We start from the raw sequence: 27,867 nt of genomic DNA, 5'->3' as shown, positions 1-27,867 counted from the left end.
TTCAGATAACAGTGCTCTCACTTCCCAGTGTTGTTGTTCAGGGAACGTCTCTGTTGCCATAGGCTGATTGCAATCAGGAGGGTAAGTAGTTAGAAAAGCAGAAGAGTGATGGTGGGAGGATCAAAGACAAACAAAAAAAGTTCTCTTGAACAAGCAGTGTCACATTAAAAAATTGTTTGGGTTTGTTTAAATGATGAATATGATTCTAAGTGCTGTTATGATTAAGCCGCTTGGTCATTAAAAATGCACATATCTCATGTTTAGATGGGATAACTGGCTGAGCAGAGGTGGTAAAGTTATACTGCACGAAGTTAAAGCTGCAGAAAAAAATAAAAACTGGAAGTAACATAAAAGCCAAAGAACAACAGTAGCATGAAAATGGAAATTTCAATGTCAAGGTTTCTGAGGTGTTTAATTTTCCTTCCTACAGTTGCAAATCCACAACAGCTTGTTTCAAATGCCTTTGAGTGCCTGCTGTTTAACATAATATCCAAGTTTGCCACCAACACAGGGTAACCCAGGCTCTTTCTCCCAGATTCACCAGTCCATTGGGCTTCTCTGGAGCTGCTCGGTTCTGCTGAAGGACAGATCTTGTTTCTGGTCATTTCTGCACTCATTGCCCTCCACGCCGCAGGGAGAGCTCTCCCCAGTGCCCTGAGCCTCTTCTCAGTTCCTTTGGCTGCTGCCTTGCTCCTCCCTGTCTCTTTTCTCTTTACCCTTGCAATAGGGCACCAAGCCCTATTTCACATAGCCTCTGTTTCCTAGTCTTTGGAAGAACAGGTCTATCAAATCCCCTCTGAATCCCCATATCTCAACATCTTTTCCAGATCCTAATCTTTTCTTCCCTTTCCAAAGCTCCTTCACAGATAACCTTTAATCAGGTTATCACCAAATATTACCCCATTTGTCAGACATAACAGTCCAAGATCAAACCAAGAAGGCATCAGATAGATGCAAATTTCCAGACAGACAGATCCAAAATCCCAGCTCGCTTATAAGAGCTAGCACATTCTGTGAAAAGCATGAAAGAATATCTTTCCTAATACTCTTTTGCATTCTCACTTTGTGTCAGATCTTGCCTTGTGTTGTTTCTGTAGCATAAGCTAGAGAAAGTATGCAGAGAGAGAACCCTTTCCTGCAAAAAAAACCCAGGTGCCATTCAGGATTGCCAGCATGAGGGAGTGTGATAGGATTATGTTACATTGATATGGTAAATTCTCATGGAAAACAGGAAAACCCAGTGCTCTCAGCAACTGCAGCCCTTGTGGGCCATGAGAAAGGAGTGATCTTAATTTGGCAAGCAGAAGCAATATTGAAAAATTGCTTATCTGGACATTAAAGAAAACTATTCAGAGATTATATAAGTAAGTATGTACACTATTGATGAAAATAAGTTTTATTTTGACTAGGTGTTTTATTTAATTGCAAATAATTAATGGTAGTGGATAATATCCTGATGTGGACCTGCACATGCAAAATGTTAGGAGAAGTTTATACACCAAATTTGTCTAAAAATCTCATAGCCTGCAGATGCAGGGAGAAGAGAATTCAATGGCTGCTGCACCTGATTCCTCTAGGGTCAATGCAGGAATTGGCTTTTTACAGTTTTACTATGCCTTACGGCTTTGAAATTTAGCTAATATCCATCTGACACAGTATAAAATGATTTAGCCATGTCTGCAGACCACTGAATGTACTTCAAGCAGAGTAGAAAACAAAAACGCAAGCTAATACACTTCTAGACTAAGCTTGTTTATATTTTATTTATACTTAATAAAACTGTTTATGTCTATAAGCCTGCTGCTCCTGGCTGTATGCTAGATTTTGTTAGGTTATGTGGTAAAACCTCATCTGCACACCCAGGAGCCATCAGCCCATCAAAGGCCCAGCTCCACAAGCCCAGAGGAGCTCAGGGACACAAAGGTAGGTGGGAACCCAAATTAAGGACAGAAAGGAAGGGACACACTGTCCTGGCCCTTCCCTGGGCTGTCCCAGGAGAGCCTCAGCCCCAGTGTGACGCATCAAGATGAGTCAATGCTTGTACTGAAGGGGATTGCTGCCCCAGGGTAGGAGACACACTATGGGATGCAGGGGAAGAGCATTCTGGGATTGCACAGGACTTATTATGGGATCTTTAGCGGGGAACCAAAGATAGGGAAAGGGAGGGATTGAGGTGATTTGGGGAGGAACAAGTGTGGGAAAATAGAGGGGTGAGGGGATACCCAGTACCAGACACATATATATGGTTGGCTGGTCAGTTTGCTTGGCTGGCCATACCCTGTGCCTGACCAGGGCAGTCTGTCCTGTCTTCTTATTAAGCTCCTTTTCAACTCTTCCCTGGGTGATGGCTCTCCGTTCTGTGTGTGTATGAGTGTGTACAGGGGTGTGAGTGCAGCAGCTGGGGTCAGACCACGGGCTGGAGCACCCATGTGTCCCTGGTGCAGCAACTAGAGTGCGTGAGGGGGTCTGAGTAACTGTGTGAGTGCTAGTGAAGATGAGGTCAGATGACCTGGTGAGCAGGTGACGTGACCTGGGAGCCTGGATGTGAGTGGCTCTCTAAGGGTAACACCCTGGTGGTGTTGGCTACTGGGGACCAGAGGAGTCCCGGCCAGCTTTGTGTGTGCATGAGATGCTCTGTACCAGCAACTGGAGTGGGGCTGCAGCCACAAGGGCTGTTATGCCCAGGTCCCAACAACTGAGGAAACTGGTATCCAGGAGCAGCTACTGGGCATCTGAGCTGCGTGTCTGAGCCCTGCTGCTGGAGGGATCCACATTGTGCATATATGTGTGTGTATGTATATATATATGTATCCTCATTAGTGGCCCTCCATCCTGCTCAGCCACAGAGGGGAGCAGGATGAAGCTGTTGGTGCTGCCCGTGTTCGTGTGACTGCTCTGCACATCTGTCTGTGAATTGTGTGGCTGGCCATGTATATAGGTATATAAGTGATGTATACATGCACTCTATGTGTGTGTGCCTACTAGGAATACATCTTCAGCCTTGCTGCTGGATGGATTTGGGAGCATGGCAACAGCCTCTTCTCTCTCACGCTGTTGAATCTGGCCTGATGTTTTCCCCTAAGAAATTTAATTATTTTGTTTATTTTATTTAATACGTTTATATAATTCAATATATAGCACATTAATTCATCTGTATTGTATTGATTTTACTTGGGAATACCTTTAGCATTAAAGATGTATTTACCAAATACAAATAGGGCTAAGCTTAAGTTTTGACCAACCTTAGAGCTGCATATTGAGAATAAATAAGTTTGTAATTTATTGTAAGTTAAACACAAACAAATACATTTATAATTTTCCAACTCATTTCTCTGTAGTAAATATAAATCTACTTATCCTTGATATATTCATCAGGAATAGATTTCATTGCCTATTTATTTTGAAGTGATTGCTAGTATGATTAACTTTATGTCCTGAAAGTACTCTTAGAATACAAGGTTCCCTTTTGATACTGTTTTTTTTCAGTAAAAAACCAGAACACATATCAGAAGTGATCTTCATGAAAAGGGGCTGGGTGGCATTGCTGGAGTTCAGATCACATTATCGGCCAATGTAGGAGAAACACCATTCATAAAAACGAAATTATTTTAGCGGGACTTCAAAGTAGATGGTACAAACAAAATGAGGTTTCTGGGGGAAAGAAGGTTTTGATGTCATTAAAGGAAAAGCAAATGCAGTCTGAAGAATATCTCAAAAGATATGCTTAAAAGACATACCATGCACTAGCCTGTGAAGCAGCCTCAAAAAACTAATTCAGAGAAACCCTCTCTCTTGAAATATTTGTAATGTGGCTGAATAAAGCACTCGAAATTAAGACTGGGAAAACTAACCTGGGAATAGTTAGATAGTTCAAAGATATTTTTCTTTTCTCATTAATACAGATTTAAAAGAATCCCAGACAAATATATTTATGCTCCTTTTCTTTTTTCTTTTCCTTTGCTCTAAGTAATTCTAGAAGAAGAAGTAACAGAAGATGATGTGGGGAGAGGAGAGTAGCTGTTTTCCCGCCATAGTTAGATACCCCCTAAAGGGCAATGAATTCACGGAGATTGATCTATAAGCAAAGTACTGTCCATTAGGTGTTGGTAAAATTTCAAGGGGTTGTTTCTCCTATGGATTAAAAGAAAAAAAAAACATGTCTTTGTAATGTATTATAGACAGTCATTTCTCTGAACAGCTTCTTTGAACTGGCATCTTCTGGACTGCTGTATTATCAGTATTTGGGTTTCTGCTTTTTAACACCGCTTTTTGAAACTAGATGAATGACAGAAACATTTAATTTCCTTTGTATAGATATATCATTCAACACCTCAACACATCAAATGGGAGCTTTGAGGAAGTTTTTAGGAAATCAGTGGATGTATGAGATGATTGCAATGACTACAGAAGAGAGATCTACTTTGGCTCTTTTGATCAGGCAATTATATTATTTCCCCACCTCTGTGTTCCTCTTGAGCTTTGCTGTTTGCCTACTATAAAAGCCAGTTTGTCAAAGAAATGGGAGGATGATTGGCAGGATAGTGCCTCAAACTACTCACAAAGGATGACAATTACTTTTATTCTATCTTTACACCTATCATTTTGGGGTCTGGCCAGACCTATGATACAATGGAACAAGTCCAGACCTTACCTGACTTTCTTCTGAAAAGCTGTTGAAGGAACTGCTGTTAATTAGCAAGAAATGTGCAGAGATGGGAAGATGACCAGAGGCAGGCTGCAGTGGAAGAGATGGGTAAAAGAAAGTTTTGAACACACGTGCATTGGATGCCTGGTCGTCGGTAGTGGCAACCAAATAGACTCAAAGGAAAAGTGTTTGTTTTGGAGGTGGTCTGTGCCGATGAACCATAGAAGTGAGGCTCCATGACATCATAACATCTCAGATACAACACACTCAGTACAAATAAGAAAGTATCGGTTTTTTCCTTCTGCTAGACAGGGCAGCCCCCTCCAGTTTTACAGCCCTTTATGCTGGTTACCAGCTACCAGCCAGGTTACCAGCTGCTCTAGCCAACAAATAGAGCTCCCACCTTCTTCATGCCACTTACCCATTAATAGAATATCAGTTAATTTTCTCAGAGAGAGAAGATAATTTCTCAAATGACTCAGAAACATGAATTTTTTACTTGAATTAATTTTCATATTCCCTTAAATAATTGAAATCTTTTACTAACTTTCCTAACATTCTTAAATTATATTCTGTATTTATTTTAATTAATGAATTATTAATTCTCTACTGATAAACAAATAACTTTCAGGCTAATGTAGATCTGGGTGTACCAGAGAAACCAGAAATGGACTAAATCAGGGATTTTTTTTCCCTGTTTGAGCATAATTCATGCTCCATAATTATGCTATGTCTATTTAAAGTAGAACACATACAAAGTATAGGACAAAGTGTACTTAAAACACAGTTATAGCTGAAATAATTTAATATAATTTTTGTTCTAAAAAAGCTTCCTGGAGTAAAATGAAGATTAATTAGTACATTAGTGAAGCCTTTCCTACTTGGTAGGAGAGTTGAGAGTCCCAGTACATTAGTATGTGTAAGACACATGAAGATACTCAGAGAGTAGAAATTTTAAAAGTCAAAAATACAAGGTGGTGTGGTTTTTTTTAATTTTTATTTATTACACTGCTTGAAATTACTCTTATGAACAATTTAATTTTAAGGCCAGCATTAATTTTCTTTTCATCTGTGGGATATTATCGCCACTACGTACAACAATATACATTTTATATATGAATGAGTATGTTTGTAATGACCTATTTCTAGCTTGATGGATTTTCACTCATTTTCTCTAATGAATAACCTGTGTTCAATTCAATTACACTGAAAACCACTGGTGTTTTTAATTTCAATTATCACTTCTACTTTTCGTGTTATCAGGAAAGGGACAGCTATTAATTTAACCTCCTGTCTATTGAAACTGAATTAGTTTTTGTTTTTTTTTTTTTTTCTGATTTGGTTTCTCATCTTAGTTTTCTCAGGAGTGGGCTATTAAAAAAAAGCTTTCACAGCACCTTTTCTTTATTGAAACAGTTCTTGACTTACATTTTAAAAATAACTTCTGTGCAATCATATAGAAAGATGCTGTAACCAAACAGTGATGAATGACGAAATATGCTGACCAAAGGCATACCTCAGATCAGACTTATTTGATGACTTCAAGAGGGCCCAAATTTCCTCCTAAAACAGCTTGCTATTGTTTTCACTTATTGCGGAATTAAGCCTTATCGATCAGAACATAAAATATCATACTCTAGTCTTGCATACTTGAATATACTTGCGAGCCTTGAGAGCTAGTAATGAAGGTGAAGAAATGTTTTCTCTGTTCTTTGTAGAAGCTGTATGGTATGAAAGACATACAGAGTAATACAAAAGGAAGGTGTTTTTTGTGAAATGGTTAGGGTGTTTATCTCAAATAATCTTTTGTCCCTACTGTATAAGCCTTCCTATGAATTTGCCTATTTATGGTTACAGGTGTAAAGCATAAGCAGTTTCTGAAGGAGGACCTAGAACGCAGGAGGTATCCTCAAATGGAGTGCACTAATTACTGCGTCTAAAGGGACATCCTTTCTTTTGATTTTTCCTCCCTGATCTAAAGTGCAGTAGAATTACTTCAGCTCAAGGCTCACACGGGCAACACCTCAGGTTGTTGCATTACCATTTCTGTCAGAGAAGCTGTAGACCCGTTTCATAGCTCAGTTGGCAACAGTCTACATTTGTAGGAACATCGTGAAAGTAAGTGGATTTGATAGCATCAATCTCTATTGACATCCATTGGTGAAATACATATAAAAACTCCTTTCAAACCTTGTCTTATCAGGTAAAACACAAAACTTCTTGCTTCTATTTAGCCACCTGTAGAAGAGTTACGATAATGCTTCCCCATCACACAGCAAAGATGTACAAGATTTTGAGCCTCTCACTGGAAGACACTCTAACGAACAAAAGCCTCTTCCCACCCCCTACTTGCTATGGCAGTTTCAGAGGAAAACAAGCAGAAATAAAGGAACTGGCTCACATCCAGCATGTGCAGCTTCACACAGTAAATAACAATCAGCACTTCGGCTGCTTCCACGATGCAGCAGGCGAGGTGCCAGCAATGTTTTTAATCAGCGCCATTCTTTGTTTAGCAATGCCCACTAATTTTTAGTTTCCTATTATTAGCACTGGCAGTAAAACAACAGTAAACAACATGACTAAAGATTTGATCTTAAAAGCTCACCCCAAAGCTTGGCACACCAAACCTTATGGATGAGTCCCTGGCATCTGAAAGGTGCTTACTGTTTCTGTCCTTACTTGTCACTACAGAAGGGCATTTTACAATTCTGAGTTCACAAATAGGCGGGAGCTATAATTAAATTAAATGTAGCAGAACCCATGCTTCAAATACTGAGCAGTGCAGTTTGCTGTAAACACTTTGGCAAAGACGAGGTACTCAGCCTCTTGAGAAAAGCTGTATTTAGGCGAGCACTGTTTCTGTGACTTGCCTTTCACACATTCCCATGTGAGTGCTTGTGATCAAGTCCCTTCAAATCAACTGAAATCCTAGGTGAGAGCAGGAGGAATAGCTCCTTGCTGGCAAATGCTGGCCGCTCAGGTGCACTCCCTTAGACGCATTCAGGTGATTCACTTGAGCACAATGAAGGACATCACCAATTCCTAACAGCAATATTTGAGTATAGGTCAATTCCCCACTTTAAAACCATGGAGGCCTTTAGTTTGTTTTTCTTACATGAAGGAGTTAGAATTTAGAAGCTTAGTTGGTGCTTTGGTTTTCCCTAGAAGCTCCTTGTACCCTTAAAGAGTGGAAGATTCACTGAGGAGGAAACTGTACTAACAACCTTCTGCTAAAGGTTAGCAGACTGGCACCATCATGATTACTAGTATTTTATAGCCGTATCTGAAAATGAGAAAGCCTGAATTTAGCACAAGGTATTTATGAAGCAACCTCAGTGTTTTGGGGTGAAAACAAACGAACTATATTCTATCTAAAATGCTGACCTGATATTTTTTTGTGTTTGTCAGCCAACTGGATGTTGAATCTAAGTACTAACTCAAATTTTCATTTTAATCATGAAGTAAGAACACAGTGAGTTTTGCATTCCTGGGACACACGTCTGCATGAAAGACACTCAGCCTGAATGTGTGTCCTAACTCACGTTATTTCAGTATTTTTCAGAGTGCTGGTTCTTTTGTTTCTTTCAAAGACGTGCAATAATAAAGGCAGACAGATCAATATTTGGTTAGGGCTAACTGCGATGAAAAGCACCAAGGAATTTCAGCTCCTACAGAATCCTGTCAACTTGCAGAAACGGTGAAGAGCATAAAAGTCAATGGGGAGCAGATTAGAAACTGGAAATCAAACATTGTACTCATTATTTATATTTTATATAGTAACACATTTATCCTTTAACAAAGGTTTTTGCTTTCACCACTACTAACAACACTTTCTCTCAGGAGAAGGGCCCCAACATTACAAACATAAGAACAAAAGTGCTTACCTGCACAAATATTTATAAAACCGAGCTTGACATTAGCAAAAATAGGACCAGATTCACCAAGTACAGTGGTGAAAATCCAAAGCAATTGAGGCAATGACATGTATGAAGCTGCTGTGAGTGAGAGAGAGATGAGGTCCGTGGGAAGAAATGCTTCTTCCCTGTTCACACAGTGAGGGCAATGTGCCTCATCCTGGATGCTGTCTGGCATTCAATGTCTGCCTCAGGCTCCCCTCTCTATGTACCAAAACCTCAGTGTCACATCTGCACTCATCCAGCCTGCCAGCACACCACACCGTCATCTCCTTTATTCTGTTGCCCAAAGGGCTCCCCAGACCATGGGTCCACGATATGGAGAAGATTCTCGACCACAAGAACTCTACTGTTCATGGTGATCATAGAAGGGCCAGAGTGGGCTTTGCGGCAATGCTTTGGGCCATAAATCTCAATGCCTTTGAGAAGCAGGGGACAGTTCCATAAGACAGGGGAGGACGTACCAGTGCTACTTACAAATGAGATATTGTTTCTGTAATTCAGTAAAAGACATGAGAAAAGCATCAGAATGGAATTTGAAGTTTAGTCAGGAATAGGAACAGATAACTTTTTTTAGCACTGCAAAAAATCTAAATAAACTAGCTAAATCTCCTTTAGACTGTTCTGAATCTTTCCCTGTCTCATATGTGGACACTTGATACATTGCTTTTGGCAGCATATCTAAAATTTGTAGCATAAGTCAAATCATTGGAACTGAATACTGCGATAAACCTAAATAAATGGTGATTGATATTTGCTGGCATATTTTTATGGAGATTCAGTGAGGTTGAAACTGCTGGTAATAAAAACTTCTTGCAAAACCTGCTAAGTTTATGACACATAAAATTTGTCTTTGCTCCATAACTGCAGCTTCTGAGAACAGAATAAGAAAATAAGGCTGTTATAACTTGGGCTCCCTTACAGAGGATGGTACTACATCTCTTGTTCAGTGAAGCAGATGCTATATGACTTGATTTATTTCTTTTCAACACTACTGGAAGTGCAGTGGATTTTTTGGAAATCAGATTCAGTGTAGTTATTTGATCAAGTCTGAGACTCAAATTTGAAGAGTTATACTACTTAGAGATAAGAAACAGAAATATAATTTATCCCTGTGCATAAGCTTCTAGCCTGTTCATGGACTGTTTGGTGTTGAGATAGTTACATTAATAGAAAAGGGATGGGTTTCAATCTTAGGATTCTAATTAGGTCTCCACTGGGAAATGGAGCAGAAAACTTCTTAGAGTGCCCTGAGATTTCCCAAAAGATGCTGCTCCTAGGAACTCTGAATGCAGAAGGCAATGACCAAATGGCGAAAGGCATCTTGTTTGCAGAGCAAAACCTGAAACCTCCAGTTTCAGGTCCTCTATTGAACAACTGAGAGCTCTGAAGAGGCCCAGCATGCTCCCAATTGAATGGTGGGAATACCTTGATTGCGATGCATACTTATTCATGGTTTATTAATGTAGGAGAAAAGAAAAAATATTCTGAAGAAACCAGAAAAAGAATCAGATTTTTCCAGCACAGAGCAACAGGGACAGGTACTTGCTTATCTATTGGTAAAAAAATAATAATTAGAATACATTTTGGTATTGCCTCACGGGAGTATCTTCCTCTGGGACTGGACTGGAAGATTTTAGAGCCAATTACCACTAAATTACAGTTGTCTGACAGACTGAAGCAATGTGCAGTTCTTTTCATCACAGACAGCTAATGTGGTGGGGGACAAGTCAGCTGAATAAAACTGTAATTGCCTTGTTTCTATCTAGACCTCTGCAATCCTTGAGAAGCCATTCTTATAGTGAAAAACACATGAAGAAGGTCAAAAAATCTTCATGACTTTTGGGCATGTTGCATCACAATCAATGAAATTTTGCAACTGACTTTAAGAGAGGCAGGATTTTTAGCCTAGAAGACTAATAATATAAATTCAGGAGCTAAAATTTACGAGTATCCAGAATTGGTGAATCTATAGGGGTAGTTAAAAACCGATAAGCAAATTTTCCATTATTCTCTGGTGTCAAGTTGAATCTAATTTTGCATCTGCTTTCATATTAAAGTTCTCTGTTGTTTTATGTTGTGTCACTCTTCTTTCTCATCTTGCTCTGGAGGAAGGTAACAAACATTACCTGTTTTAAAACTTTGTTAATAGCAATGAATCACCCATTGTACTGTGATTTTTACTGGGAAGTCATTATTCAGGACATGGAGAAACACTGACAAAGAGCTCATGCCCTAAAAACTTAGGAAAGAGGTGAAAATAGAATGTGAGATGAACTGGGTTGTTCAGCAGGACAATATGGAAGTTAGTTATTGAACCTGGATTTCCTGCCTATTGATCTAAATTTGGTAGCCTGTTCAATACACTTTCTGTGCACTTAGATCCAGTGCTTAGTGCTGACTTTTTTAATCACAAGCACAATCATGTGTCTGTTGCCCTGATACCTATAATTGCTGGTGCATAGAGTGTCAGAGACAAATACTGCTATATCCAGCTACTGGGGGTTTACTTGTAAAAATTATTCTTGACACTTCTTTTTGTGAGGCTACAGTGAAGCTGGTCATGGTATCAGAGATGCATAAATGGAGCAAGTAAATAATTGTTAGAAATACCACATAGAGTGCTTCCTAGCATTTTTTCAGACATGAGGTTACTGTTATTTCCACTTGAGCTTAGTCATGGAGGGGTAAACAGTCTTGCTCAAATATACTGCCCACAGAACACGCATTTCACTCTTAAAGCCGAGGAATTCAGTGTTCATTTATCTCTCCCGTAAGGATGAACTTTGCTATCTCCAGCTCCTGGGAAAGTTCAGTTTCCCACAGCCACCAGCCCCCCTACTGGTGCTCCCCACTTTGTTCCCAGGGCGTATTTGAGGAGGCTTTGATCAAAGGCTGAGAAGCAATCTCTCAGATAGCCAGGAACACTCTAAAAGGTTTTGGCTGTCAGATCAGAGACATTAAATTAAGCAGTTGTCAATGTGGAGCCCGTGCAGGCAGTGAAGCACTGGTATAATGCTCTCTTGCAATCCAGAGGGCTTTTTAGTGTGATAGTTAAGGCTTTTAAAGGTGTGTGGCAGCTAATAAGCCAGCCAGAGATCCAAAAGGCTAGAGTCTTTAGACTTCTAGTTTCATGCTGTGTTTACTGAATCATGCGGTCTTCTGAGTTATTGGCTCCTATTCCTTCTCTTATACTCACCATATCTAAGGTCCTTTGAAATTCCATTTCACAGTGAAATTGATTGGGTTGAATAAATTCCCTTACTTGAAAGTTAGCATGAGAATCATTCACATAATCAGAGTGAAGAGCAACTGCGGAAATGTCCAGCTGATCTAAAGAATATTGGCTGTGTTAGATACTGTATTTTAGACTTTCAGTCAAAGGTAAATGCAGGTTGGCCCAAAACTTGTAATAAACTTCCATGACACTAAAAGACTTGACCTTCATGCTCTGATACTTGTGATTTGCTGTTTTATTTGAAGATTTATCAGTATTTATTTTTAGCTCAGACGTAGATCTAAAGAAATTCAAATCAGAAATCAAGAAAGGACTTTTGACAGTTTCATTGCTTTCTGACAAAACCTACACATTGCTGATTTTGTTTAAACGGATCAGGAATTTAAACAAGAAAAAATTATAAAGATCCAAAATTACTTGGAAATTCCTGGGATCCAGAACAGATCCCTGAGTCCAGCACAAATAAGATTTTGTCTGTAAAATTTTGAAGTAATCAGGACCCAAACAGTTGAACTGCACCATCCAGAAGTATTGTCAGAAGATGTATTTTTTCCCTCCCCTCTCATTTTGCAGGCTTAGGACACCCACCTGAAAAAATGTGTGTCCACTTTGTGTCTCTGAATTGCAGTGTAACAGGGAGATAACTTAGTACAGGATTTAATACGGAATTATCATGTTTTATATAAAAACTCTTTAAAAGTAAGAAAACCAGTAGGAAGAAATCCAAGTAGAGGGATCTTTTGAACACTATTTTCTCAAATGATGAACTGGCTCACTAAAACATTTTATCCTAACGTGTGTGTTACAACGTCCAGTGTTTATAGCAGTTACAATTAGTATTCATCCCACCTTGTGAGGAAAAGGGGACAGGTGGGGAAAAGGAGAATAAGAGATGTCTACTCACTATATTTTTAAATTACAACCTCATCAGTGGTGCACTGCACCACATTTTACTTCTCTAATATTAGTGATTACCCAGAAATAAAAATCCAACAATTTCACATAACTCAAGTACCAAGCTTTGTAACAGTCCAGTCGCAGCAAAAAGTAGCTGCAGTGAGTTGTAGCCAAAGAAGATATCTTGCTGCTCATACTCTAGTACATAAGCATTTATATTCCTCAGATATTACATACGGACACACATGAAAGCTCTGTGGCAGAAAACAACTCTACCAGCAGATGAGTTACACTGGGCAGCTGGCTGGAAGAGCTGAAGGTATATACCATGCATCAAGTGTCAGCCTGGCATGACTGATGGCACGCTGAGAGCACACCAGAGCACGGGACAGGATACTGCCATTTTCAAACAGGAGGGACAGACAAGCACACAGAGCAATACAATTCCACCAAAATATAATACTGACTTTTTTAGAATAAAGAAGAACTTTAGAGGCATTTGGTGCTCTGCACTATTATTGATACTGGGTGCTTAAAATCGCACGCTTTTTGTATGCTGCTTAATTAACGACTTGACATCTACATTTTTCAGAGATAATTCAGAAGTAAGCAATCACTATTATGAAGACAGTCCTTGGTATGCTAGATGACAGGTTTTCCCTAGTGAACACGACGTGAAGTATCTCCATGAACAGCAGTAAGTCATGAGATGAATAGAAGTGTACGGACTGACTTCATTATTAACTTTCAAAAAGAAGATTTCAATCTCTGCCAGCAACTGTGAGACTAATTGAAACGAATATCTCCACTGAACACATTAAGGTCTGTAAATTTGTGACAACTGACAACTATACACTAGGTCTGTCAAACTGTAACTCCAAATTATTTTTACTCTTATATTTGAAAAGTTTATGGTTCTTGACTAACTCCTGAAGGAAATATATGATGAACGTAAGCATTATTTACTGCTCAGTTTGTTAAAAGATTTTCACATAACCTTGTTTGAAATATGGAAAAGTTCCCTCTAAGCCCCTAGTAAATGAATGTCAGTCCTTTTGAAACATAACAACAAAATTCTGACTTGGCAAGGTTTTTTTTTAAAAAAAGTTTTTTCTTCAGTCATCTAAAATTGAGAAAACAATTGATCCGAAGCACAACTGGTAAATAAGATCTCTATTTTGAAAAACAGAGGTTTGAGTTATGTGCATTATAGATGTCTTCAGAAACTCTCTCTAGATAGAAAAAGATGATTTTCAGAAATCTGTCTCTTGACAGCAGACATGATATCCAGCTCCTAGGTTTACTTGCTTGGAGTTTCATTCTGCAGTTGTCTATTGTTTAGTTTATTAAGGAGGAGTTTTCTAGCATGGGGAGTTGTTGATTTTCAGTTTGAATTATTACAAGCTGATTTTCTAGGAAGCTTCAGAACTTCCTTTATTTTTTTCTATTTTATTAGCATTTCTATGTTACAAATTTAACAGGCCTATATGCATGAGGCACAACCCGTCCAGGTGCCATCACTGTGTCTATTTGAAAAGACAAGTTGTTGATGCTTCTTTGTATATACATCCTCTTTGTGTCCATAACACTGCTGTTCTTATACTGTTTGTGCAGAGGGATCAGCACCTCTGTAAAAACTTTCAGCACAATGGACGTGTTTCATGCACTGTTACCCAGTAGAGCAATCCATCCCTTGTTTGATATTCAGAGTCACAGAAGGATATAGGTCAAATAGTTTTGGTGTTGTTTCATGTTAGCCAGGAGAGCTAGGTGGGAACCTTTAACTGACCTATGTTTTTCTTCCAGGCTCTCTTCTTTTCTGTTTGTTCAGAAAGAAAGGCTGCATCTGGAAAGATCCCGCTCTTACTAAGATTACATTCTGTGTAACCCAAGGACTTCTACAGACAGTCATCAAATCTTGAGGGAGAAGCAACTGCACTGACTGCTGGTGAAATGAAACCTTCCTTGCTGTCCTAAGACTCTGTGAGGGAGGGTGAAAAGCATATTTAAGCTCTGAGCCACCTCATCTGCAGGAACAAGCTGTGGAGGACTGATGTGAGGGGCAAAATACTCTTGCACTAGTGCCATTGTCTGTTATGCTCACTTTCTCTTTTTTCTCTCTCTCTTCTGGCCTGTATTAATCTTGAATCTGCATTTATTCATTACAATAAAAACACATGGAGTCAGTGTAGAACTGAACGGGATCACAACGAACTGAAGTCATCCTATTGACTGTGAGATGGGGAACACTGATGACTCAGGTATAGCTGATCCAAGGTAAAGTGTTATTTCTTGTAGTGTGAAACCTTCTGTTTCATAATACACAGTGTTCCAGAGATATAAACTAAGAGGATTAGGTTGTCTTTGCCCCTTGTCATGCTTTAGAACAGGTGGAAAAGATTAAGTAAGGAAGGAAACAAAATGGAATGGACTTTCAAAATCTCTGGATCATCACAGAGGTATTCAAACTCTCTGCATCATTCACTTTTTAAGTCGCTTTTATAGTCAAATGCCTATGTCCCTTGTCAGCTTTTAGTGTCTGACAAATACAATGCAAGTGGACACACTTTCCATTTGTACTAAATAAATTCTAATCAAAATATTGATTATCTTAGAAACTACATTTGAAAGACAGAAGTGAAAGACAGAACTGTACATCTCTACTAGACATATATCAGAGGCTGTGCAAACAGAATAACCATGAAAGTCATTCATGTGTAGGACGCTGATATACATCTATCATACCTCCTTTCTTAACAAGTAATTTGCAATTACAATAAGCAAAACAAATATATTTAGTGTTCCTAGAACATCATGCATACAAATGTATAAGAAAAGTTAAACCAGCCTGAAAACTTTAACTTCAGTACCCTCAAAATTACATTGAGATGTTTCGTTTTTTTCACAAATTAGTGCATATACTGCAAAATGCACAGTATATACCTAACCTCCACCTTCATCATTAAACAAAAAATTGCAGGAGTAGAGAAACAATTTATACAGTGAAAATTATTTTTATTCAGTGCACCAACTCAATTTTCCTCTTCGAAGTTCCAATTACTTTTATCAAATTTATAATTCTTCTTTCACTTTTTAAAACTCTCATTACATGGGAAAATGCTCTAACTACCAGGATGTTATACTAAATGTGGATAAAGCTACCTTTTTCTTTCAAGCACCTATTCTCAGCAGATCACTGTAGGTCATGAAAGTGCCTAATATTTAGATCCACAAGCTTTGCAGAGGGATATAAATTCAAATAAATATATATAAGTGGCTTCCTTGCCGTCCTGAAGGCATTCTTAATTGCAGTTCATAGGCTCTATCTCTGAATAAACTGACTGTAACGAGAGCTCGTGGTAAGCTTAAGTTTTATACACCGTACCACTGGACCTAGCACAGATAATTTTAGAGAGCTTTAAGAACATAATATGAGCACTTGTCATATGAGTTCTAGAACTGGTGTTTGAAGATCAGCATCAAAACTTTGACTTCGCTGTCAGATAATGTTAATGATGACATAAGATTCTGTGTCTCAGTGATCCCAAATTCTTTTTTAATGTCAGTGTCAACATTACCTAGATGCAAAGCCATACCAAACAACAACCTAAATTGCCACAGTAAGTATGTATGCATATTTTATTTATTTCTGGAGACTTTTTACAACTAAGAATGTGAAAATTCATACTGTAAGTGTATTGAGGTTTTAAGGGGATTGGGCTGCTGTACGCAATACAGAAATAGCAATTAGTTTCAAACAATTAACTAATCTTGTTTATTAAATTACTTGTCTAATCTGAATGTAGGAAGTTCAGATCACAAACTGATGGAACTGTTCACTGGAAGAGACATCTGGAGGTTATCTAGTCCAATTTATCAAAAATATCCTATGAATATTCTTACAGTTGCATATGTCGATATACTTTAGACGGATAAACCCACATGACATGAGCCATATGTTTTTATTTCCTGCTCATTAGATTGGAAATATACTTAATTAGATAAAGCAAGAATTTTCTCCTCACTTACTTTTTTCTGTAAGAGACTAACAGAAGAACAAACAACAGAAAGGAATTTTCCAGAAAAGGACAATGAAAATAGTTGTGTTTTATCATGCAAACCCCAAATGCTCTAGCCAATCAATAAATGAGCTTTATAACCTGTAAAATGAGCTTTCATTAATCTTTTTGCGAGACTCACAAATGCAACATACAATGCTTTCATCAAACCATAATTGAAATGGAAAAATCTTTGAATAAATTAGCATATTATGCATTATGCACAAATGTATTCTTACATGGATGGGTAGTGTGATGGGGCAACCTATCTTTGAGCTGCAGCATTATCAGAGTTATTATCTCACTGTCATTGTTTCCCTCATTTGCTAACAGCAATAGGGAAGAAAGGTATCTTAGAAATGTTGTTTTCCCAATAAATGTCACAAGCATGGAGCTGCCTATTTAAAGCTACAGTATGTATCCAGGGACATTTTTATGCAGCATGACTTCAATTTAAACTTTCTCTGATATGCAGCTGGGTAAGATCAATGTTCATCAAAAATCCTTTCACTTTTCTGGGATAGTCTAGTAATTTCCCAACACAGAATTCAACAGAATTTTTGATGAGAATAAGCAACGAAAATTAAGAGATCATTATCATTTAAGTTTAGCATGAGAACATCTTTTGTGCAGCAAAAGTATTATCTAAGTATTTTTAAAACGGAAATGTGCCATAGCTCAGGGACATTTTCAAAACTGTAAGAGACCTACCAATGGACAAAAGAGAAAGAAAACCCGCATGTTGAGTGCATGCTTGATAGTCTGTGCGATTTATTGTGAAGCACCACTTGTACTAGGACGGCCACAGAGCCATTGGTTTGAAAGGTTAATGACCACAGCAATCAAAATTCCAATTTACAAGAAATGGGATGACAAGAAGCCAAATACAAATTGGAGAGGTCCCACTGTGATGGCGGCTGAGCAACAATTCATCAACAAGAGTGCAGGAACACTGTAAAACCAGAGTGCTGGGGACAAGCTTTTGAGCCTGGGGAGGGCTTAGGACTTCCGTTAAGCTCATTTTTCAAGGATAGTATAGAAGCTTTAAAATGGCTAAATTACCATTGGTGCTTTTCCTTGTAGTAGTTATTAGGTCATCTGAAGGTGCTTATCCCACCTCCTTATGTTCGCTTTAGTGTATCTCCTCTTGTATTTTAAATGTTGACCTTGACTACTACCAAAAAAGCCATTGCCAAGATAGAGATTTCAATACTCTTTGAGTCTTTCCTGCAGTTATCCTCTACTTCTTGCTTCCTAGAGCATCAGCTATACTACAGTGTGATCTGAGACTCTCTGAAGCTTTCAGGTGTGTACATACACAGAGAGATGCTATCTGAGACCCTATGCTCCTTCTGCTTGAATTATTTTTTGCTGGATTTGGTGTGTAATTTGGCTAGACTGGAAAATCAAATTGATGAAAATATCTTTAGAGGTTTACATTTTTATTTTTGTAGAAGTAAAAACCACATAATCAATCAAACTTTGTAATCATGAAAACTACAGAAATACAGGAGTACTTGCTGCTTTCTCATCTGAAGTCAGTCAGAACTATATGTATGTAATTTGAAGTCATAAATAATAAATAACTGGACATAAGCTGTGAGAAGTTCTGGTCATCCCTATCTCAGAACAGATATCCTAGAACTAGGCAGGATTCAGGGAAATCAGCAGGTTGGAGTGAGATTATATAGACAAAAACTTTTCCGTTAGGAAAAGAAGGGACTAAATAGGAAATGTGTTAGAGGTCTGTAAGATAGTGAATGTCTTGGAGAAGTAATGGTAATGGTTACTTATTTTCTCATAGCAGAAATACTATAGATACCTTGTTAAAATAAAAGGCAGCAGGTTTGACACAGAAATGAATTATTTTTCACAGAAGGCATAATTAGGTATGGAGCTAATTTCCCACAGGATACTGTGAATGTCAAAATACCCTGGTAGGTTCAAAAAGTAATTATCACAGTTTATGGTAGAAACTTTGGTTAAAGTATGTAAAATACAAAGATGCAGTTACAACTCAGCACAGGAAGTATTTCAGTAGCAGAGTGCAAGGTGACAGAACAGTATTATGTTAGGGGAATTATCACTCTAAATTCCCCTTATTCTTATATTCTTTCCCTTATCTGGCCACTCTTGAAAACAGGATACTGATATAAAGGGACTGAATACTGCATTTCTTCTGTTTCATTAATTGTTTTTTCTTTATCATGTCTGGGACCTATTTCTTCCTGCCATGCTTGCATAAAGACAGAGGGGAAAAATGTGTATACTAGAAAGACTGTTGAAAATATACAGAAAAAAATTTCACTTTGCTTATTCATTATTTTCTGACACGCCTGAAGCATTATTATAATTTAGAGATACCCAAGTTCTTCAGAAAGAAATATCAGTTTTGAACTTATATATACTATCACCATAGTAGGTATGGAGTCTTGTCCTTTCTAAAGCTTAAAGTTTTGCATTCATTAAGGTTATTAATATTTGCACTATTACAGATACTTTATCTTCTGGTGGTATTACAGTTTAACGATTGAAAATCTCTGATTTTTTTAGGCTCTATGTAAGAGTTGCTCTGTGTTCCTTCTGTAAAGAGACAGGCAATCTGTAGATTTACAGATGGGAAAATGCTGCCTGAAACCAACATTCACTCCTAGACTAGCAAGCAGTAACTAGTTTAACTGATATGGTTGAACCAGCTTAACTACTGCATGTTGATTCCAAACATCCAGTGCTCATATAGCAGTAGTTATTCTATAGTTCATTGGTGACACAAATACAGCAAAAATCCATATATAGGACATAATTCTGTTGAATTAACCAGAGCACATGTAGTGACCATGCCAGTCGATATTGGCTACATTGCCTTTAGGACCCCAGTCTGCACTACAGTTCTTTTGAGCTCCTGCCAGTGCACAGTGCAATGCTGATACTACCGTGCTGCGGCAGGTTGTAAATTTAGTCTAACAAACAGGAGTATAATGTCAGCAGAGCTACAGCAACTTAAATTCATGCCTTAACATATCTTGCTTTATATAGTTAAATTGTTGAAGAGCTAGTAAGACAGGCAAACATAAGGTGAAAAGAATAAAGCACAGAGGTAGGATCTGCACAAGTTTTGATGGTGTCATGTTAAAGATGTGTGCCTGTGTGTTTCATTAAATTTTTTCAGTGGAGTTTCCTTCCTAGTAGAATGATTAAACAGAATATCACAGAATGGCTGAAGTTGGCAGGGACCTCCAGAGGTCATCTAGTTCCACAGCCTTGCTCAAGCAGGACCACCTAGAGCAGGTTGCCCAGGATCACGTCCAGAATGCTTTTGGATATCTTCAAGGAGGCAGACTCCACAACCTCCCTGGTCAACCTGTGCCAGTGCTCAGTTACCTTCACAGTGACACAGTATTTCCTGATGGTGAGAAGGAACCTCCTGTGTTTCTGTTTGTGCCCATTGCCTCTGATTCTGTCACTGGGCACCACTGAAAAGAGCCTGGCTCCATCTTCTTTACACCCTCCCTTCAGGTATTGATATACATGATAACATACACACACATTGATGAGATCCCCCCTGAGCCTTCTCTTCTCCAGGCTGATCAGTTCTAGCTCTCTCAGCCTTTCCTCATAGAAGAGACATGCCAGTCCCTTTAGTCATCTTTGTGACCCTTCATGGACAGTATGTCCATGTCTCTCCTGTACTGGGGAGCCCGGAACTGGACACAGTGTTCCAGGTGTGGCCTCACCAGTGCTGAGTAGAGTGGAAGAATCACCTCCCTCGACCTGCTGGCAATACTTTGCCTAATGCAGCCCAGGATAACATTTTCCTTCTTTGCCACCAGGGCACGTTGCTGGCTCACGCTCAACCTAGCTTCCACCAGGACCCCCAGGTCCTTTTCTGCAAAGCTGCTCTCGAGCTGGGTGGCCCCCAGTATATATTGATGCATGAAGCACACACATGAAGCACACAGGGGTGGAGATATTGGCAGGATGGAGTTAAGCTGGATCAGAAAGAAGGGGAGCAAGAAGGGCGGTCTGTGGCAGGCAGAAGTGGATGATTGAGCACTGTCAGGGGGACCATCTAAGGAGACCATCGAAGTGCAGACCACGGGAGGAACTTTAATGCCATCCTATATCAGCACCCACCAAAGCCGCTCAAACCGTATTTGGTAAAAGCTAGATATGTGACAGCAAAGATGAACTAATCCACATAGGCAAGCTGCTCATAGAACTGTAGAACATTTTACAGTAGACACTGATAAATATGAGAAACAAAACAAACCCCAACTCAACTGAAAGTTTTGAAATCCTTCATTTCTGACATCTAATGCTTGGGCTAAAGACTACTGCTTTAAATTGATTTATTTTTATAACAGTCACCAGCCCTAGGCATGCTTTACAGCATTTTTGAAAGCAATTGATAATTTTGCAATTATATTGAACACAACCCCCCTGAAGTTCATGTTCATTAGCTTTAAATAGTCAAAGATATTTATACACGCATGTCTTGAATTATCATGTACTGATAAGGAAATGAAACACCTAAATAAAGATGTATTACCATGTATTACCATTGACACTGCTTTGATGTAAGTAGAACTTATGTCTTAGAACACAAAAGCATATGAAGAGCTGGAATTCCTTTTTTCAAAAAATGGTAAAACAGTAATCAATTAAAATATTTTCTTATAACCTATTCTCTTTTTTTCTACCTCATTTTATGCAGACAATTATCAAGGTCCTTAACTTCTGAGACTCTAAAAATAATTATTCTTAGAGAAATAGAGAGAAGGCTTATTTTATCCACCATACTTTGCACCTTTTTTGCGTTAGATAATTAGGGACTTTAGTTCATGATTTCCAATACCTAGGGAATACTGTCATTAGCAGGGGAATGTTCTCTGGTACCCTGAGGAAATGAAAAGCTTTTAAGAGCAATCACTGTTAATCACTAACATGCCAACATTATATATATTCTGGAACTGAGGATGATATACAGACAGGACACATTAAGTAACTCTCTATTTTACTTGTATTGTAGGCTTTCGATAAAAATGTAGTTTTAAAACATCCATTTGCATGGCTTGCTTTCATTACAAAATACACGATAACTAAGAATTCTGTAAGATTTACACTTCTTGTACAAGCTATTGAAAATATTCTCTCTGATTCCATAGTTGAGCTTCATTGTGTTTTTAGCATTATTATACTTTGTTACACAATTTCACTTGAGTGGTAAATGCCAAGGGCAAGAAGGTGGCCCTTTTGTAAGGGTGAAAGAAAAATTAAATCAAAAGTTTAAAATAAAAGTTCAAACTAAAATCAATTAAATTTATCTTTACCTCCAGCTCAGCAGGAGACTTAGCACCTGTACAGTTGCAGTACTCACAACTGAGTACGTAGATTAACATTACACACTCATGATTTGCAAGCAATTGTAATTATTCAAGTTTTCAGATATTTTCATTAATATTCCATTAATATCAGATATTTTCTGTCCAATGTTAATGGCATACAATATCCTATAGAAGTGTTAATCACATGAAAGACAGTAGAATAAAACAGAGAGAAAAAGGCTATTTTTTTAAGAAACCAGCTTTTTTTTTAATGGTATTAGTAAAATCAGGTGCAGATCTTACTTTTGGTATAGAGCCAGAATTTAGTAATACTTAGTAAAATCTTTTTGTGTCTTATTTCTCTGCTATACTAACCATGGGTGTCTTACATGCCAGCACCAAGCCCAGCACCACAGGACAGCAAGTACACACTGGAAAAGGAGGCAGACTGCACTCATGCACTGGGGTCCTCAGCGGGGATCCCTGCCAACTAAAAACATTGGACCTGCCAATACGGCACATATATCAGCAAAGAAAAATCACAAATAATGACTCCTAGTAAAGGGATCGGACAAATTTATATACTTGGGGAGCTAGAAAGGACTGAAGAAGTTGTCTACTGCTGTCCACCTAACAAAAAATTCCTCTAGCGCAATTTATGCCAATTACTTCTTGTGATAGCTATTGTGAACACAAAAATCAAAATCTTTCTTCTCACTAACCAAATTCTTCAGGACTTACGTTCTCTCTCATTATTTCATCTGTAGACAAACAACTTCAACACAATTTTCAATCTGTCCTTGAACAAAGTCCTACTATACCATGCAACGCTACAGGCTGGGGGAGGAGTGGCTGGAGAGCTGCCTGGCAGAAAAGGACCTGGGGGTCTTGGTTGACAGCCAGCTGAATATGAGCCAGCAGTGTGCTCAGGTGGCCAAGAGGGCCAAGGGCATGCTGGCTTGTATCAAGAATAGTGTGGCCAACAGGACCAGGGAGGTGATAGTGACCCTGTACTCGGCACTGGTGAGGCCGCACCTTGAGTACTGTGTTCAGTTTTGGGCCCCTCACTCCAAGAAGGACATCGAGGTGCTGGAGCATGTCCAAAGAAGGGCAACGAAGTTGGTGAAGGGTCTAGAGCACAAGTCTTATGAGGAGCGGCTGAGGGAGCTGGGGTTGTTTAGTGTGGAGAAGAGGAGGCTGAGGGGAGACCTTATTGCTCTCTACAACTACCTGAAAGGAGGTTGTAGCAAGGTGGGGGTCGGTCTCTTCTCCCTAGTAACAAGCGATAGGACGAGAGGAAACAGCCTCAAGCTGTGCCAGGGGAAGTTTAGGTTGGATAGTAGGAAGAAACTGCTTCACCGAAAGGGCAGTCAGGCATTGGAACAGGCTGCCGAGGGAAGTGGTTGAGTCTCCATCCCTGGAGGTATTTAAAAGAAGGGTAGACGTGGTGCTGGAGAACATGGTTTAGTTGTGGACTTGGCAATGATAGGTTAACGGTTGGACTTGATGATCTTAAGGGTCTTTTCCAACCTTAATGATTCTATGATTCTATACTAAGTTATAATTATTCTCTTCTGCGTGCTTTCTAATTTGTCTGCATCTTTTGGTCGTTACAAGGCCCAGTTGTTGCAGAGTGATTATTTCCTCACCTGACCAGACATGCAGTATTTAGCTACTGAATCCCATGAGCTCCATTGCCAATCATTCTTATACTGCTGAGATTGCAGTGGCCTATCCTGTAAACAGATGGTAAATTCAAAAAGGAAGTGCTTACGTTCTTGAAACCTCTATATAAGATCTGAAGTTCCTTCTTTGTGAATTTACTCTGTGCTTCCAGCAGTTCAAGAGCTTCAGGTCTATGTCGTACTGTGGCCATTTCCATTTCATCTTCTACAGTGTCTGCAGAACACAAGAGAGAGAGAAGGAAAGCTCAACAAGAAATATAGGATGTAGAAATATCTAAGCCTTGCAGAAAAAAAAGAAAGTTAAATGACATTCTTTTAAAGAACGGCATTTACAGCTTTAAAGACAAATGGCATGTTCATTTTGAACTCATAGGGAAAGGGTATCTGTCTGCTTCAGTGGCTGCACAGAACATGGAACAGCAGTGATGATCCAGCAGTCTGGATATTATCACATCAGTACAAACAGCAATAAACTGGACAGCCAACATTCTGCAAGGGCATGCATGACACATTCAGAATGACTTTTCTGTTTCTATGACTCTCTGAGCAAAGAAAACAACTTTATAAAACTTTAGCAACTCCAGAATACTGGAAATTTTCCCTTGGTTAGTTAATGGATGTGAATTCACTGTATCAGACTGGGATTCTCAGTGTTCTCCTTTTACCGTGAAGTTGTGCTTTGGAAAGTGTGTGAGATTGAGGTTGCATATTCAACAGTACACCTTACTTTGAGTACTGTATAACAAACACTTCGGGGCAACATCATGATTCATGGCGAGCAGCCTAAGTGGGGAACATGAGTATTTTAGTGACCTCATCATTAGGTGAATAAGAATGTAGATATACACATTCAAGGCTTACAGCTGAGTGCAGCCATAAAAGAATGCGAAATAGCAATGCATTTTTTTCCAGGTAGAGTTGTAAAAGTGAAAGTTCGATGAAATAGCTAAAGAAACTTACAGTATGTATTTCTTATGTGGGCTGCCAGCCATATACCTGATCAAAAATATGAATGTGTGCATCTGTTTTTAAGTACTCCCAGCATTAAACATAGTTTATGTAGTACTCCAGACTAATTTAATCAAATCACTGCCTTATTCTGGTTTAAGAGTTATACCAACTATAGAAATGTAACGTGAGAGAAAACAAACATGCATAATTGTCACTTCTACAATGCTGAAGATACATATTTCATCAGAGTGTGTGACTCTGCATTCTTGAAATAAAGTTTTATTCAGTTCAATTTTCATAAGAGCACAATATTAGGACACTCCATTAAAACAGTATTATGCTTACACCTTCACATATTTTTGTTCTCCTACAATGCAGTAATAATAACTTTCAGCTGCTTGGGAGAAGTCTGGCATCAGAAGATATAGTTCAGCTAAACAAAAAATGAACAACCTTTAAATAGATATAATCATAATATATAAACTGTTCGGATAAATCTTCACAAAATTGTAGGGCCTTGTCTTTTCTGTCAAAGAGATGTTGCTGTTAGCACTTATCTCAGGAAGATGATCTCAGTGTCACCTGCAGTCTTATCTCAGAATGTCCATTGTGTATTGGCTTATGGACAAACCATAATATTTTTCTCTTTCATTTTTCCTTATAGATTATCTCATATGACTCATAGACCACTACCATCTTTGTGAAAACTTCCAGTCTAAACACTATTGATAAAAACCCCAACTGACACAACTTTACATCGACCTTATGATGTTTGACAGTAGTTTTAAAGGGCCAGTATCTGAACTCACATAATTATAAGAAAATTTCACCTCTCTCCTTTAAAAAGACACTCTGAGGTGCAAATAGGAAGTCTTGAAAATCCTGCCTTCATAGATGAAATTGGAATAAAGTAGTTCCAGAGTTAAGAAGCTGTCTTCCTAATCTACGGAAGGTGTAGCAAAGTTTTTGAGTCCCATTTTAATTCTGCATAAGAACATCCAGGGTTTATTTCGCACAGTTTCTAAAGCCTTTCCATCATGTTTTAAGGGATTAATCTTTTATATTCTTTGTATAGTCACTAGAGTCTCTATAACAATGTTATGCCGTAGATACGCAGCCAAATTTTTCTTGTTAACTGCAAGTCAATGCTAGGTGCTTTTATTAAATTGACAAAAGAATCAACCTGAGAATAAATATTGTTGAAAAGTCACTTGTGTTTTAAATGCCAAGAGTTATGTTGGATTTAAATCAGCTATTGTTTAGAAAGGGACTTAACTGGAAATGAGCTCTCTAAGCATCCATTTGTGAAATGTCTGGTTACCTACAGAGACATCTACAAGCTTTTCTAGAAGGTAAATGAATACACATAATAAATGTGAGGCTACAGATAAAGGCCAGACAATGTGATGCTGAGCACAATGTTCAGTATATCCTTAGCAACGAACATTTTTATTGCGTTTTAATGATTCGGTGAGAATGTAGAAGACTGCAGTGTGGTGAGGATGTTGTCTTTCTGTTAATGCAAAGGTTCAGTACAACAGTCTTTTCACACTCTATTTCTGTAGTCTCTTATAGACATAAATAATCAAAAAATAAGATCACTGTAAACTTTCTTGTAATGTACCAGCAATGCTGATTAAAATACTATAGCATTCATGAGTCACTTGCAGGTTTTTAATATTTTTCTTCACACTTATGGCTATTGTTATCCAGGCTGGAAAAAAAAAATCTATACTTTAAAATATGCAGTGAAAATGTGTGAAAATATATCTATTTCTAAACATTAATGATTTCTATGGCATTAATGAAAAACTAGTTATTTCAGTTCTCTAGTTTCCTTAGCCTAAGAAAGTTAAGGCTTCTTTTTTTTTTTTTAATAAAAGGCTAACACATGTCAACTGAAAAATAGAAACAAGTTCATATTCACTCATTAATATGTTAAACAAAATATTCTTACTGATTTCATTAATGAGTACTTTCTTCTAGCTAAATAGCAAAGACAATTTTTAATGTATTTGCCACAGGAGCTATGCTTTGAACCTTTTGTTGTTCATTAAAGAAGAAAATGGTAAAAGCAATGCAAAAAGCAGACATACTCTTCAAATAATGGCAGTTGGAGAAGCATGCCCAAAGTTAGGGCTCAGTTCATATCTGTGAAAATTGTGTACATGCATTTGTCTGCACAACCATCAAATTATAGCTCCCCTATCTATTTAATAACTGCATGCACACATGCTTTTCATTTCCAAAACCATCTTGAGTCTAGTCCTATCTCTAGCACATGCATTTAAACAGTTAGTTAAGGCAGGATGGATTTAAGTTTAGGCTTACTAGGCTAAAGCACACAAATAAGAAAAAGTGTTCTTTGACATGCTTTGTTCAATGGGACTGCTGAAATAAGATTTTATTTATTTAAGTAACCTTTTTCTGCACATATTGATAGAAGTTAAGCAGAGAGGTGCAAATTCAGGCTATGTATATTTCAAAAAAATTACTTGTTTTAAAAATATTCCCCTTAAAATTTCTAAGGAGTTCAGATTATATGGTTGTTGTAGGTAGTGCTGGCTTCATTCCTAGTACGTTACAATGTTGCTTCTTTCATGCTAGCAGAAATCAAATAGCATATTATGTCAAAATGAGCTAATAACAATGTGTGTCTACAATGATATTATTTAATATAGTATTTTTATTTAATACAACATTTTTACTTAATATAGCATTTCATTATTAATGAGAGTACAGAGAAAAATTTGGAATGCATTTTTTTTACTAGTTGGTTTTCAAATATGAAATATTTAATGCAAGTTTTATTTTGACTTCTTTTCTAGTTTATAAAACAAACACTTTCAGCAACAAAATACAAGTTTTGCATGGTCAAGGTTATTAAGACCGACTCTAAATATTTTTATGTTACCTGTGCAGACAAAAAGCTTGCATAGAAATGTGCAAGAAATAAGGATGTTTTGCTCTCCAACCAACTTCAAACAAACAGATCAAACCTTCTATTCTATTTCCTTTTTCTGTTCTATGCCCCATCATTGGAAGTGTGCAAGTTCAGGTTGTATGGGGCTTTGAGCAACCTGATCTAGTGAAAGATGTTCCTGCCCATAGCATGGGGGTTGGACTAGATGATTTTAAAGGCCTTTTCCAACCCA

The 27,867-nt window shown here is 38.1% G+C and overlaps 1 protein-coding gene across 8 annotated transcripts in view; it reads right to left on the bottom strand.

Moving 5' to 3' along the window:
• The window catches only part of KCNIP4 (potassium voltage-gated channel interacting protein 4), a gene marked incomplete at both ends in the record, with an annotated part of 467,162 nt that overhangs the window by 26,287 nt on the left and 413,008 nt on the right, over positions 1-27,867 (bottom strand). For 7 of the 8 annotated variants that reach the window (XM_082315067.1, XM_082315072.1, XM_082315071.1 and 4 more), the window contains one exon: positions 23,851-23,975. In XM_082315067.1, coding sequence (XP_082171193.1) covers positions 23,851-23,975 — 125 coding nt within the window. The remainder of the gene's footprint in view (positions 1-23,850; positions 23,976-27,867) is intronic. The other variant, XM_082315068.1, reaches the window with a different exon arrangement.

The sequence above is a fragment of the Platalea leucorodia genome, assembly GCF_965183815.1.
Source record: "Platalea leucorodia genome assembly, chromosome: 6".
Taxonomy (NCBI): Eukaryota; Metazoa; Chordata; class Aves; order Pelecaniformes; family Threskiornithidae; genus Platalea; species Platalea leucorodia.
This window is presented reverse-complemented; position numbering and strand designations above follow the sequence as displayed.